The 16,607-nt window shown below is 32.0% G+C and overlaps 1 protein-coding gene across 2 annotated transcripts in view; it reads left to right on the top strand.

Moving 5' to 3' along the window:
* Wnt2 (Wnt oncogene analog 2) overlaps positions 1-16,607 on the top strand; it is a 40,553-nt gene that overhangs the window by 19,992 nt on the left and 3,954 nt on the right. For both annotated transcript variants that reach the window (XM_088035118.1, XM_088035115.1), the window contains exon 2: positions 5,175-5,398. In XM_088035118.1, coding sequence (XP_087891244.1) covers positions 5,175-5,398 — 224 coding nt within the window. The remainder of the gene's footprint in view (positions 1-5,174; positions 5,399-16,607) is intronic.

Below are 16,607 nucleotides of genomic sequence, written 5' to 3'. Positions count from 1 at the left end.
ACTTCATAATGGTAAGCATGACATGATTGTATAACGTGATGACACGATAAAGTTGACCATTGTAATGTCATTTGGAAGCGTGAATCTCCTGACTCACACTGATTTAATTATCTGATGTCAAGAGCAAGTGGGTTGGGAGCTTCTTTACTGCTTCAACTACCGTCCAATGTTGGCTTTTTGGTTTATTGTTCTGGCTCTGACAGACCAACTACCGATTTCATTTAGATAAAACTCTACGGGATCTGTTAACTACCCAGACCGCCTCTGGAAATATGCGATTTCGGTCGAAAATGTCACATTTACGCCTTTTTTCCACCAGACGACATAAATTTTAACGGGGAGTTGTGAAAATTTTTAAAGATCGCATCGGGATTTTATTGGATTTCTATGCAAATTATCGACGGAAGAGTAATTGTCCCTCCCCAGAAGACGACCACGGATGGCGAAATATTATTTAATAAATACAACAGCACCGCTATAGAGTGTCAGAGTCCATTTTTCCTATTTTATCTTAATTTATGTACCCACCAATTAAACAGAATCTGTTCGAATTAATTATGTCATCAATAACGATTATAAGATATCACTTTTCGGTAATCCGAGTGCACCGCCCATGTCTTTTCTTCGGAAATATAATAACGCAATGAAATTGTTGAAAAGCTGGCGAAAGACATTCGGTTCGATGGTAACAAATTTCGGGTCGTCCATAAAGTCCGTTGACAGTATCCTGGGTGGTCCTGCCCATGGATCGCCCTACACATTTTCAAGCTCTCCAGGGACCTGGTGATTATTAGCAAAGAAATAAATCAACAGTGGACGGCCGTAATTGAGCCGTCATCAGAGTTTAGCCTTCGCAGCACCAGTCTGTTTCTCAGCCATATTTGTTATCACCCGATCGACATTTATTAAACTTGGTGATTTGCATGTTTCGTCTATATCGAGGTGGTGGTTTTGATTTATTGTTCTTTGTGGCAGAACAAAAGTGCACTAGAAAGTGTAATATCTGCTAATTTATTACGATCTTGTTAGTTTCCGACAAACGAAGGCGATAACGTATGCTAATTGTTGGCTATATACTTTCTAATTATCCTGCGTCTCCTCCCATGCCGCCCTCTACAGGAAATAGCGTTGTAATTTATCGATCTTCAGAATCGTTTAGGTTTAATAGTTTGATGGTGATATCGGATCTTCTTTCCGATTCTGATTTATTGCTTCCACTTACGTTAAATTAACCGCTGGCGATTTTAAGTTGCACTTATTTCATCCTCTTATTTCTTTTGTTATCGGTCTACATGTTCACTTCTTGGGAAGGTTTCGTGATCCTCCTGAAAGCATTAAAATGCATGGTTTTATCAACCGATTACCGGATGGAATGTTGAACATTTACATAAGTATATTGAAGATTTCGAATTTATTCGGTTTTTCAGTCAATAGCAAACGATTATAAGTTCAGCAAGAGGATAATGGTTGTTTACGGACCAAGGGTACTCTTCGAAAGTGACATGTAATTATCATTAGAACCAACACCTCTTAATTCTTGAGAAAATGAGTCGATTTTATTAAATTACACGAATTTTGTGAAAATTTTATACTGGAGAAGTGGTTATTTTTGAAGTGGAATGGCCTCTTGATTCCGAATCTCATGTCCGTTCTGCTCCATCAGGTCCGGATTCAGAAATATGCTTAAAACATATTTTTTTGGGTTCTACTGTTCAAAAAATTATTTTCTGTAACCTCGCAAACGCAATTGCTCGACAGTGTTTTGGAAAGCTATTTTATTAATAAGCTTTCCAACTATTTATAAAAATGGAGTCATTAGTTTTAATATTCCAGTTAGTTTTGCCAAATTTCAAAATTACCTATGTACCTACCTACTGCAAGTGACACATTTTAAATTCTATTTTTAAAATTTTAAAGTCATAAAGATTTGAGGATTTATTATTACAAACGCATCTACCAACTGTTTAAAGGTTCAGAATTTTGGGCCACTTAGATAGATCTTTAGAAATTTTTGTTTTTTAGGTAAACAAATTTTGAAAATTCTCTTTAATGTCCTATAACTCAGGCAATTTTAATAAGACGTTCATAAAATTTTAAAACGTTACTACTTTACGCACGTCTACTAACTGCGCAAAATTACAAAAAAAATATGTATACAGGGTCCGGAAACACTTGTGTCCACCCCTAAAATCGTCTTTAATTTTAAAGACAAAATTTTGAAAATTTGCATACGCTCACAGTTGGCGAAGCTCTAGAAGCTGACAAAAAAATTGTTTTTTTTATCACGGTTTGTTTAGCGTCGCGACGCCCAAGAAGTCTAATTTTTAACGATTTTTGAGTTTTTGCGGAAATATTCGCGAATTCAAATTTTTTTTTCGACATAACTGTAACAAAAATATTTGAATTTTTGTTTTAAATCAATTACAAATTGTGTTTAAAATTTGCGAAAAAAACGCTGCTTTATCAAGTTAGTTTTCAAAATTATGACGGCGCAGTGGCAAACTACGTTTACACCAAAATTTCACAAGTCACTTCATTCGCTTTTATATAGGCTAATTTTGAATAACACGGGCATGTTGCACTTTATGGACACCATAAATCGTTAATTAACATCGACAAAGCGACAATTTCACCAAGTAAGACTTTTGTTACAATCTAAAGCGAGCCAAAGAATAGATGTCATTTGTGACACAAGATGTTGACAGATGGGTGTAAACGTAGTTCCCAATTTTGACGTAATGGAATTGGAAACTAACTTGATAAAACAGCATTTTTTTCTCAAATTTTGAAGACAATTTGCATTGAATCTAAAATAACAACTGAGATATTTTAAACATATTTATTTTGAAAAAAAATTAAATTAGGGGTTGATATCACAAACCCTCACAATTACCTAAAAATTACATTTTCAAAGCGTCGCGACGCCAAAACTATCAGTGATAAAAAACAAATTTTTGCGTCAGCTTCTAGAGCTTTGTTAACTGTGAGCGTATGCAATTTTGGAAAGTTTTATTTTTAAAATTAAAGATGATTTTGGGGGTGGACACAAGTGTTGCCGGACCCTGTATAAAAAAAGGACAATTTTGGAATCTTTATTTTGAAATAAACCAAAAATTTATAAAAAAAATTTTGAATGTTTTATATTTCTGTTAATGTTTATAATAATGATATAAAATTTTAAGGGTTTTCTACTTCAGGCATGCCTACTAATTATACAAAGTGACAAAATTTTAAACCAAAAAGACACAATTTTAGAAATTTTTATTTTGAAGACGAACAAAAGATATCCATAATTTCCTTCCAAAATTCCATAACTCTGTCAATTTCAACAAAAGAGCCATAAAATTTTGATGAGTTAATACTTCAGACATGTCTGCCAACTGTGCAAAATTACAGAATTTTTGACCAACAAGAAACAATTTTATAAATGTTTATTTTGAAGGAAACTGGAAATTTCGAAAATTTTTCAGCCGACTTCATAGTGCTGTTAATTTTGATGGTTTTAATACCTCAAACACGCCTACCAACTGTGCAAAATTACAAAAAAAAATAGACAAAGACAGAACAATTTTAGAATTTCTTATTTTGGAAACAAACCAAAAATTTCCAAAATTTTCTATAAGATTTGGTAATTATTACAAGTTTGATAATGAGGTCTCGAAATTTTGAGAATTTACTGACGCCTATAAACTGTTTACAAAATTTTATATTAACAAGAAGCAGTTTTAGAAAGTTCAACTTTCGGACATTTTTTGTAAAAATTTGTAACTACTGTAATTTTACCATTATTACAATAAAATTTTGAAAAATTGCTATTTTTGACATGCTAATTAGTTTCCAAAATCTCCAGAACTTACAAACCAAAATTACAGACCATGACGAACAAATTTTAGAAATTTTAGTTTTCAAGTAAAAAAATGTTGGATTTTTTTTGGTAAAAATTTGTAGCTTTAGTAGTTCTAGCATTATTACAATAAAATTTGGGAAGATTGCTATTTTTGGCATACTTATAAGTTCTGTCAAATTCCAAAATTATCGACCAAGAGAGTCAGTTTTTGTTTTTAAGTTAAAGTTTCGGACAATTTGGTAAAAATTTGTAACTACGGAAGTTTTAGCAATATTACAATGAAATTTGGTGAAATTGCTATTCTTGACATGCTAATTAGTTCTCATAAATTCCAAAATTACAGACCAAGAAAAACAATTTTTTAAATTTTTTTTTCAAATTAAAAAAAATCAGATTGTATTATAAAAATTTGTAGCTACGGTAGTTTTAGGGTTATTACAATGAAATTTGATGAAATTACTAATTACGACATGCTCATTAGTTCCCTTAAATTTCAAAATTACTGATCAAGAAAAACAAATTTTACAAATTTTAGATTTCAAGTTTCATGATTTTACAGGTTGTTATTCAAAACTGATAAACCAAAAGTGTACGTATTGTAGTAAAAAAAAACTTCTTTTGTTGACTAGTGTTATAGGCCTAGTATGAAGGTTAATAATAATTAAACAATTTCCATTGAAGCGTAAAATATCACCAGCTCAAGCGTGACATTATTGCGAACGTGTATCTCAATATGATATCTGCGAAAATGGTCCGTCATCATCGTTGTATTTTGCAAGTGAGTCAATCACTGGAACGTTGTTAATATGATGGTCAGCAAGGTGCATGTTTGCATAAAAATATTATAGCCAGATATTCAATGTCTCATTAAAAACACATAAATAAAATTGGTCGAGTGTGGGCATGGCACGTTACAACCAAGAGATGACAATATAAACGGTCGATTTTTTTCTCCAAGATTTATCTTGTTATGGATGAAACTTGGTAATATCCCACAACTAACATCGCTATCACGGTGGCAGCAATAAACCGTCGCCAATAAAACCAACTCAATAAAGCTGATTTTAAGTATAATTTAACTGTGGTCTCTAACCGTTACGTATTTTATGAAACAAAATGTATTTCTCGTTAAGATGTGGGTCGTTTTAATGGCAGGAATAAGATAATCGCAGAGTCAGTCTTTAAAGTCGGTCTTATTACCAGCAGATATTTCATGTCAATTAATGCGCGCTTGCTACCAACTACACAAAAGCGAAATAATAAAGAGTCAAAGCGATACTGTCGTTCTGCAATTGCCGACGACCGATTTATTTCCTTTTTGTTTCAGGGTTTATGGTGTCATCACTCTCGGATCCGAAGTCTTCTGCAGTCGAATTCCCGGCCTCACCAGCCGCCAAAGGGACATGTGCAGGTCCTCGCCGGACGCCATGGTCGCTGTTGGCGACGGAATCCGCTTGGCGACCTCCGAATGCAAGTACCAATTCAGGCACCATCGATGGAACTGCACTGGTATCGATAATCCCGCTTCCTTTGGACACGTTGTCATCGTAGGTGGGTCCTAAAACAACGTCAAAATATGTGCTCATATGTGGTTCCCTTGGGAAAACAGGTTTTTTAGTCTCTTTTACTCGTACAGAATTAAATTAGTCACTGAAAAAATCTTGTGTGTTTGGTTTCAAAAATTAGTGTGAAGAATACCTACAGAAAATAAATAACGAAAAAATTAAAGTAAAGATTTAGATGGAAATCCTGCAAAAATTAGCAGGAAACGGGATCTCCATCGAAATTCTGAATAATGAAAGAAGCTAAAGAAACAGAATGTGAAGATGATAAACAAGAAATCTAAAGACGAAAATTATGTTTACTTAGATAAAAACAAACGGATAAAGAAATAAAGAGTAAATATAGAAAAATGGCAGAATATAACAAAAATATTTCCAAAATCTTCCAAAAAAATGAGAAAACAGAATAAAATAAAAAATAAAAATTATAAAACTAAAAAAATAAAACAGCAAATAGATAAAGAGACAGAAAAATGGAATATCCTTCTATAGCAACAGACTCGACAGCTAAAAGAACTAGTAGAAGCTTTACCATTTACCAAATGCGGAAGAAAAAGGAAGATTAAAAACAATTAACAGAACGTCATTCAAAATCAAAACATATTGGAAATCCCCACTTTAATTAGCACTGAGCAGATTTTGGTTCAATTTTCCCATCGTCTGTAGCGTGCAAAAGAAACAGGAAATGACTGTTTCAGCCAACTTGTTCAAGTCTTTAAGATTAAGCGTCTAAAAAATTATGACATCGAGTAAATTAGGACACTTTTTTATTGCTGCTGAAAATAGTTTGTAGCTTTAGTTGGAATGTCTTCTCAAAAAGTGATTATCAGATAATTTCAATCGTGCACTTCTCGAGATTTCAGCATGCCGCGAGTCTAATCCGTTCTTAATGAAAATCATTTTACTTACGATGGAAATTGAAAAGGATATACCGTAAGATTAGTGTCAAAGTTCTGTATTTATGGCATGACATAGAAGAGGCAACCCAGAACTGCTCATAAATAGCAATTATTTATTAATACGCCATAAACGTATGTAATCTGTCGCGTTAACAGGAAAGCCCATACATTGTGCGGTTTGTATTAGCGCACGCTTTGCAATTACAACTTCTATGAAATATTAAGTAACATAAGGACAATACCGGATAATTATTAAATGCAGTTATTTGTAAGGTACGTCTAATACGATTCAGTATTTATAAACCAAGCCACATTCTACTTTTAATGATTCCATAAAATTTTATATTTATAATCCAAGGCGCGTAGTAATACTCGTTACAAAATTCCAAAAGCTGCAGTAAATAACGAAACCTATTTGTTATTTAAAAAAGTAAATATTGGTGTTAATAACAAACGTCCGCACTCTGTATAGATCCGGACAGTTTTATGTAGGTGATGGTATAAACGAGAAATAAATTAAACGAGAAGAATATTTTATCGTCGTTCCAATTTTCAACAATTTTGTAGACACCTTTACATACTAGCCGACAGAGAAACGTGTCGGTAGTGAAGCCACAGGTGTCTGAATCCCGCCTACGCTGCTTGTGTTCCGGGCACAAGAACAACGATGTAAACACAAAGTGACACAAGACATTATGGGCATTTACGGGAGAAGTGACTTAATGCCGTTTTTTAGGGATTATCCGCACGATCTTTATTGGCGAAGGCGAAATATTCGCCTTTTTGAACAGGCGTGGGGGTTGCAAATGCGCTGCCCACGAGAATTACATTTTTCCTGCTGAGAATTGACCGATTTATACAAAAGAACAAAATCAGCAGGATTTGAAAGGAATAAGTTAGTTACCTGGATACATCTCAGTAACTCGCTTTACCGAACGACTAATCACAGAGCCCCATTTTAGATTTGACCCCCACATAAAAAGTCTCTGCAAAAATTTTGGAGACGTGGAAAGTCATTTCTTAAGTAGAATAGCTACTTGATTCCGAATCTAGAATCATTAAACAATCTTTTTTTAGGTTCTACTGTCCCAAAATTTCCCAAAAAATCCAGACAGAATTTTAGAAATTTTTGTTTTTCAGATAAATTCTAAAAATTCTTTTTAATGTTCCATAACTTAAGCAATTTTACAAAAAAATATATCAGAAAATGGCCAATTTTAGAATTTTTATTTTAATGAACCGAAAATTTACAATTTTTTTTTTCAATTTTTCATATTTATCGTTTATTATAATGACATGAAATTTCGAGGGCTTCCTACTTCAGGCATGCAACTGCACAAAGTGACAACATTTTAGACCAAAAAGAAACAATACTTCAGACACGTCTGTCAACTGTGCAAAAGTCCAAAATTTTTGAGCAACAAGAAACGGTTTTATAAATTTTTATTTTGAAGAAAACCAAAAATTTTGAAAAGTTTTTAGCCAATTTTATAGCGCTGTAAAAGTTTCCCAATTTTCTATAAGATTTTGTAGTTATTACAATTTTGATGGTGAGGTCTCGAAATTTTAAGCGTTTACTGTTTCAGACACGCCTATACATATAAACTGTAGCAAATTACAAAATTTTAAACCAACAAGAAACAATTTTAGAAATTTTTGTTTTTAAGATAGATGAAAAATCTCTTCTTTTTGTAAAAATTTTTATTGGCGCCGGCGGTTTCTTGAAAACTTGCAATGTTATGAAATTGCTCGACAGTGTTTTAGAAAGCCAATTTAATAAACTTTCCAACAACCTGTAAAACTTATCACTACGGTTAAGAGTTTTCATGTTCCAAAAAATCTCTGTTTTTAATGATTTTTATATGCAATTTTGCATTTAACTCAAAAATTATTGCATCAATTTTTATTGTAATGCATCATTAAAAAGACTGAGGTTTTTCTTTTAAACGCACTGACAAATGCATTGCTGCCTTTTATCGTTACAGGACAAAAAACATTAAGCAATTTTCAAAAATATTAAACTTTTTGTTATTTTTTTGACAACTTTATAAAAAAATCAATGCGATTGCTTACAAAATAGTAATTTCTAGACACATATTGGGCCTATTTACACAATAATTTAATTGAAATAAAGTTAATCTCGCAACTAAATTAACGATTGCTGACATTTGATTGGCGGAAAAATAATCACATGTCACTTTAGCATGATGTTAAATGTTTAATCGAAATTTTTAAAGATTTTTAAAGATTTAACGTAGCTTCTGTAAACCGGCCCATTAAGTTTTAAAATGATTTTAATGCTAACGCAGCCTAAAACAATACATTTATAGAAAATTTCTTTGAAGAGTTCTAGTTTGCTTATCGACCAACAAAATTGGAGGGTGGAAATCTTTGAAAAGAATTTTTCAGAATTTTCTGGCAATCGGAAAGTGAATGTCAATGAAATTTAATTTTTTGCATCTTTACTTAAACTTTTTCGTGGCAGTAACCGAGGAAGATATCAATTTTACAAAAATTTCATTTGGGGCACAAAATTATCTAGACTGATTTGATTTTACATAATCTTCGAAAGTTATTTATTAAAACGTATTTTTTTTAAATTGTTGCATATTCTTTGTCTTGTAACTTTAAAATAACAAGACATACGTGTTTGATACCGCGTTAGAAAGCAGAAAACTCAACCTTTATAATGATTAATGAAGTATTATTACATTGTACCAATTTAGGAATTACAAAAAAGTATCAAAAAGTTTTTAAAAACTGTTTCTTTTTGATTATTAAAATTACAATTTTTTCCCAAACACCAAATTTTTACAAAAAATGCTGACGCGCGTTTCGATAGCAATGCTATCATCATCAGAGCGATGATTAAACTAAAAACTAACAAATAATTCGTCCTTATATACTAAAAGCTTGTCGACCCGCACCCTTTGGCGCAGGTAGAAACGAGTAGAGGGAGGAGGAGGGGATGGGGTCGTTGTCTGAGTTTATTATTACATTTTTGTTTCTAAATATTTCTAGACTTTCAAAAATGCCTAGAAATTTACAATTATTTATATTTTTAATTAAACGAAGACAACTTTCATCAATGTGGTGGTCATTGTCAAAAACATGTTGGGCAACGCTTGATTTTTCAAACCTTCCAAATTTGAGATGAGCTTGATGCTCTTTGAACCTTTTTAAAATTGACCTTCTTGTTTGCTCAATATATTTCTGATCACAATCTTTACATTTAATTTCATAAATCCCCGACTTTTCTGTTGTTCTTATTCGGTCTTTAGGATTACCTAAAAGACTTTGGAGGCTTGGACCCGAAGTAAAAACTACTTTGAGATCCAAACCCTGGAAAATTCTTTCCAGTCCCTTTGTCACTGAAGGTGAGTAAGGGATGGTGACAAAAGAAGTCTTCTCAGGTGTTTTCTGAAAAGTAGAACATTCATTGACCAATTTCTTAAATCTAAATTTTTTAACAATTTTATCAACAATGTTGGAATCGAAACCGTTACACCTGGCAGCATCTTTAATTAATTTTAATTCCTTTGTGAATCTGAATTTGTTTAATGGAAAATTCAAAAGCCTGTAAACAAGAAAATTTATAAACATCAAACTCTTTTTGAGTTTTTCATCAGTTTTTCTTAGATATCTTGGCAAAAACTAACTCTTCCGACGACTTCGTTAGTTGATTGGGAAGCTTATTCAGTTACCTTTTCAATGATGTATTATAAAGTTTCATGATTTTGCCAGTTAAGCAAATTGTACTCAAACAAAACCAAATATCTCTGCGTCTTAACCTGATGTTGGTGTTATTATACTTGGAACATCCAGTATGTGTACTGGTATATAAACTCGTGGAGAAGGATATCTTGAACTGCATTTTTTCCCAATAGGCGCCGATAAAAATGACAAGGTGTCATGTTCAAGATCAGGTCTTAAATCTCCGGATTAGCATATCGCATCAATTGGACGAGTTGATAAGAGACTGTGGGCCGCAGTTGCAACGATTAATATCCGAACACATCAGTGATAATTACCAGGGTAACAACTTCATTAGCGTTATTAACGGCACTTACGCACGAGTATTCTCCTATCCCGAGTCTTTAACATTCATCAACCGTGCGAATGCTGATGAGCTAAAAAATATGAGCGGTCCATAAATCGTCTTTATATTCAGTACTAAAAGAGACTAAGAAACGTTAAAGTAGTTTTAATAGCCTCTAAGACCGATGATAAAATCATGATGGTGTTTAATAAACGTTTGTTCCTCGTCGATGATCATTGCCTGTATAAATCAATTGCTGCTAATGATTTAGCGCCTCCCACGACTCGATGCCGTCATTCAAACTGCACGAAGCACACCAATTAATACTTGATAGCGTGACTTTATGTACCCACATTTACCCATCATGGTTCTATCTACAGGCTATGTTCATCCTACTTGTATCGATAGTGGGAACAATAGGCGTGTTTGATTCAAGTACCTGCACACGATGCTTCTAATTTATCACTCTCGGATTTTATAGAAGGAAAACTAGTTTTTCCACCTCGCCAATCTTAGAATTGAAGATCCGTCATTCGGGAGATTTTTTTAAGACCGTGGGCGGGTTCTGTTAAAACTGCAACATGCATAATAAAACGATAATGAAGAGAAAGTCGGATCTGGTATATAATTTAGGTGTGATTTTATAAAATAAATAAAAACAAGGGTACCTCAAAGCGACGGCGGTGCATAAAAGCACAGAATAATTAAATAGCATATTAGCATCCCTTTCATGACAACCCACGAGGACTCTGAATCATAACTCTGACTTGCCTCAGTCACATCCGACACGTGGGTCGACTTTGATATGTGGATGGTGTTAATCAAAATAATTAAATTGCGGCTCTTAAAACGCGAGTAATGCAGAAGAAACTATGCAAACTTCATACAAAGTGAAAGTGATGAAAATTAAATAGACCTTCTACCTTATTCTAACAACAAAAGACATGTCCATTTACCTGAGTAATGCAACATATTTCTAGTAGTATTTAATCAGGAACTCCTCCCAACATTCAAACTGACATAGTAATAGCAAACCTTATTATTATGTCTACCTTTCATGTAAACCATAAATTTTATTTTGACACCATACGTCGCTTACAATATCCGATTAACATCACCACCTTTGTTCACTTTTGCAGGCAGTTGGTTCCGTGTTGCTTTATCTGAAGACATTGTTGCTAAAACTGGTGTTTGAAGACAAATGAGAACTTATGAATTATTTTAGTGATTTTTCCTCGTAACGCATCATTGAAAGTAAACGGTTTATCTCTTGTCGTTTTGCAGAGTCATCAAACGCAATCTATGTTTTGTCCTTTTAAAGTTTACGAACACTGACCATTGAGAAATTTTCTAACATTCCGAAATATGTAACTTAATTTTGAATTCCTATTGCGCAAATTGTGTTAGGATTAGGAAGATGGTTCAGATACAGTTCAACGCAAAATTTTCAGAAGAATGCTTTTGATCTCTTGATATTTTTGGATTTAACTGATAATTCGGAAGTAAAATTCGTTTACATTACACGCGCTTCGATGGAAGGTTTTTTTTTGTCCGACTCTGCCAGAATAACATTTCAGTATTTGGATACTATATGAGCAAAGAAAATATCCTTTCTTTGTATAATGCTATAAGAACCAGATTTAAGAAAGTTATCATTTTGAAGGTTTGCTATAATTGTACCAAATTTCAAAATTATGAAACAAACAAGTCAATTTTAGAAAATTTTCTTCTAACGATGAACTAAATACAGTCGCCTCCGCTTAATAGGAACACATCGGGAAATGTATTTTGTCTCAATAGTCGGGAGGTCCCTATAAACCGAAGATAAGCAAAAACTCGAAGAAAATGATGTTTTTTTCTAATTAACACTTTCACTATTGATTATTTTTTGATTTTATTGATTATTATGATTTTCAAAAATGCTTAAATCCTTCCGAGAAATATAGTTGATTATATTTTGCTTATTGAAAACAATTTATATTTTGTTTCTCAAAAAAAGTCAAATTTCATAACATTCTGACTCAATTATCCGTTATTTTGTTCAATTAAGCGGAGGCGACTGTATTCAAAAAATCGTAATGGACTGTATTAGGAATGAGATTTAAGAAGTGTATTATTCTGAAACTGTTCATTAATTGTATCGAATTGCAACATAAAAGACCGATTCAATTTAACTTTAAAAAAATTTGTTTTTAAAGGCGGTTTGACACGATCAATAAATAAAAATTTGAGAATTTTTCTGGAAAATTGACGTTCAAGATTTGTCACAAAATTAATCCAGAAAAATGTTTCCTGTTTCCTAAAATTTCCAAAATCAGCGGTTTAGGGGTTTATTCTTTTCACTTGGCGCTTTGTTATTGTGCAGAATTGTGAAATTATTTGTGAATTTTTAGCACGTTTTAAAATTTTTCTGCAAATATTTTTGGAAAAATACTTTCTCCAATGTCACTGTCACGAGAATATTTGTTTGTAAATAAATTCTCAAATTTTTATTCCTAAAGATGTGATCGTGTCAAACCGTCTTTAGACGAACGCCAAATTTTAAATATTTTCTTTTAAATGGTGTTGTTATCTATAATGCTAAAAAAATAAGATTTAAGGAGGTTATTATTTTGAATCTGTTTACGGACTGTACCAAATTTCAAAATTATGAAACATATAAGTCAAATTTTAGAAATTTTTCTCCAGAGAATAAATTAAAAATAAAAACTTTTTCATAATGGACCGTATTTTCTGTATCTGTAATGTTATAGGGATGAGATTTAGAGAACGTATTACTTTGAACCTGTTCATTGTATAAACTACATACATTGCAACATTACAGAACGATTCATTCTAATTTAAAAAAATTTCTTTTTTTGAGAAGAGCGCAAAATTTTAAATACTATCTGTTAAGAGCTGTAATTTCGTTATCTATAATGCTATAAAAATAAGATTATTATTTTCAATTTGTTTATTAACTGTACCAAATTTTAAGATGAAATAAAACAGTGAAACTTTAGAACATTTCCTCTCAAAGATTGGCTAAAATTTTTTAATAATTTGTTTAAATGAATGTATTTTCTGTGTCTGTAAAGATATAGGGATGAAATTTACAGAAGCTATTATCTTGAATCTGCTCATTAATTGTACCATTGCAATTTCAAAAATTTTCCTTTTTAAGTCGAGCGCAAAATTTTAAATGCTTTCTTTAATGCTAATCAGATTTGGAAAAATTATTACCGCGAGCCTAATGTCAATCAATTGATTTATTGAATAATTAAGACAAATTTTAAAAATTCTCTGCTTTGAATCGATTTTTTGTCTAAATTTAAAACGGAATTTTCTCAAAATTTTGACATCAAATAAATGGATACAAGCGTACTAGCATTTTTGGAGAAAATAGAATATACATTTTTCTATTCGATTATAAAACTAAAATATTATTAGTTGTAAAAGATTGCACAATAAACAGAGTACAGTAATGTTAAGTCAAAATTTTATTCTCTGTTTGCCAAGTTCATATTTTGAGATAAAAAGATTAAAAAAAATAAAACTACAAATTAAAAAAATGGTAATTTTTATTATCTGCATCATTTGCTCTATAATTTCGTAACTGTTAAAGTCCCACATGTTTAAAAAAAATCTGATATGTATCTCTAAAATTTGTACCTTCCAAATGAATAAAACATTGTAAAATACCGATTTCTTCATTATTAACAAACAAAAGATTTGAAAGGTGTGCACTACAATTTATCTATAAAACCACGATAGACAACTTCTGAGAAAAGCTGCACCTCTTCTTGACACAAAGACTACGTTTTATGTCAGCCTGTCTATATTTTACAATTTATTGTTCCCTGACGTTTAAAATAACATAAAGAAACGTTCATATTCTTCCCCATTGGCTAATTACAAACAAAATTTTACATTCCATACGGAATTATAATGATCAAAGCCCATAAAATTGCGGATTGAATCTGTCAGTGGCAATAAATCACGCACTAGTCCTAGATAGTGCGTTGTGTGGCTTTACAGTACAATAAATTTCGGTTGTGAATTATATGACAAGGAATAGATTTAAGTTGACAGAAGAATAATAGAAGCTCTACAGCCATGCAAATAAGCGGTAATAATTTTGATCTAGTTTGAGTCGGGATGTGGATGTCACTCCTCACGTAAAAAATCAAATTTTAAATAGGTAGAGTTTCTTTAGTGGTAGATTCACAGCTGTGGTTCCACAACCTCCCCGCTGGCAAAAGACTTGTTTATGCGCATTAATGCTGTAGTTTATGATCTGTCAGGATTAAAAAGGATAACATGATAATCCTAAATTTGACACCGTTGATATTATTTATTTTGGCCCGAATAAATTACAACTAATATCAGTGTATCAAGAATTCTGTTTCACGGAGATTTCAAGAAGAGTCTTATTGTCAGCTGTTAATGAAACATAAATTATTACAGCGAGGTTAAAGATGCAACCATAAATCCAATGTTTGTGTTAATTAATTACACTTATTGTGATTATGAATGCAAACGTGTAGGTGAATTTACCATTTGTAGCTACCATTATTTATGATGATAAATGCAATAAATTTTCGTATTCATTAATTAAGAAACGTTAAAATTTCAATTAATTACGTTGAAAAATTTGCCGGTAATTACGGTGAGTGGAGTCTAGATATTTCAATCCGAGAATGATTAATATCCTTTTCGCTTAGTACTCTTATCTAAATCGACGTTCGCTGCTTATATTTCACAAATAAATAAATGTCGGATTGTCGACAAATTAAGATAAGCCTTAAATATAGCGTGTCGACTAATTCGCGGGATAAACAAATCCAGCAACCGGATAAATTACCCACTTTTTGTTAATTAATTGCAGCTTCCACCGAAGACGCAACAAACACACTATTCAAAATAAAAACTATTACAAGAAATTTAAAGGTTTAGATATGGTCTGGTGGTGTGTGGGAGCCAACAACATGATTACTGATCGCAGATAGCTACCGTCGGGCCCACTTCTCGTCATTGGTTGGGCAAACAAGAGTCTTCAAGACGAGTGCTGAATTTTGATAAGTGTTGAAGTGAAAATGTCCAAAGACCGGAGGATTCCGGGCAGTAATAGAGACATTTGGTGGAACGGCGTGGGTGGACGAAGACGTGTGTGCTTTACCGAATGCAAATGCTCAAAGATGTCGATAATAAATCGTTGATTGTGCACTGTGGGCTCTTGTAATTCTAAACCGAACAAGAAAGTTACATCAATCTGACGCCCTCGTTGACCATAAGGATATCTCATGTGCAAGGTTTCACTAATTAATGGATTTGGTCAAGCTGAACAAATATAATGGGAGAGCAATTTTATATTTATTTTAGCGAGAGTATTTCAAGATTTTATTTCATCAAGTTATGCAATTTATGGATGCAACACTAAATGTGTTTGAATAATTTTCAAATTATTGTTTATAATTTGTAGTCTTGATTTTTTAATTCTTTTAGCCTTCTCGATTTTTTGCACTTTCAAATGCTTCAAAAACATTCAGGTTCTTCTATTTTGACAATATTTCAGATTGCAATCTTTCAAAATTTTATATTTTGCACGGTTTTTCGAATTTTCCATATTCAGAGTATTGAAATTCCTCATTTTCGACAGATCAATCATACAGTTAAAATTCTTAAAATAGTTTGGACATTTTTCAAGCATTTTCTATCAGATCAAGATTCTTAATTTTTGGCATATTTTGAAAGCTTCTTATTATTGCATTTTTGATATCTTCCGCTTTTATTTAATTCCATACATTTTTTGAATCGTTTCATTGATTTTTTCATCTCTCTTCATAATTATCAGTTTTGGATTCTTCAAATTTCCCATTTTTTTTTATTTCTTCAATTTTTCTGATTTGTTAGTTGCAAACTTTATTTAATTTCTTTGGAGATTTTGTATTTCCGGCATTTGTAGATTTGTTCTTAGGTTCTTTGAAATTTTTTGAAGTACTTTGGTGCTGTAGATTCGGTGAATTTCTTGAATCTTTTGGCATTTTATATTTCTTTATTTACCTACAAAATATGCATAATTCAAATGATATGAAATCTTTATCTATTTTTCAATTTTCAGATTTTTTTAGATTTCCAATATTTAATTTTGATTTCGACAATTAGATTTTTAGAGTTTGATCTATTCATGTTAATTCTTATAGATTCTGAGACTTTTTGAAAGACAATTTTTGGCATGCGACAATGTAAAACTGAAAATTTTAGAATGCCTCAGATTTTTA

Source organism: Gnatocerus cornutus, chromosome 1, assembly GCF_029298725.1.
Source record: "Gnatocerus cornutus isolate USDA-ARS CGAHR chromosome 1, icGnaCorn1.1, whole genome shotgun sequence".
Classification (NCBI taxonomy): domain Eukaryota; kingdom Metazoa; phylum Arthropoda; class Insecta; order Coleoptera; family Tenebrionidae; genus Gnatocerus; species Gnatocerus cornutus.
This window is presented reverse-complemented; position numbering and strand designations above follow the sequence as displayed.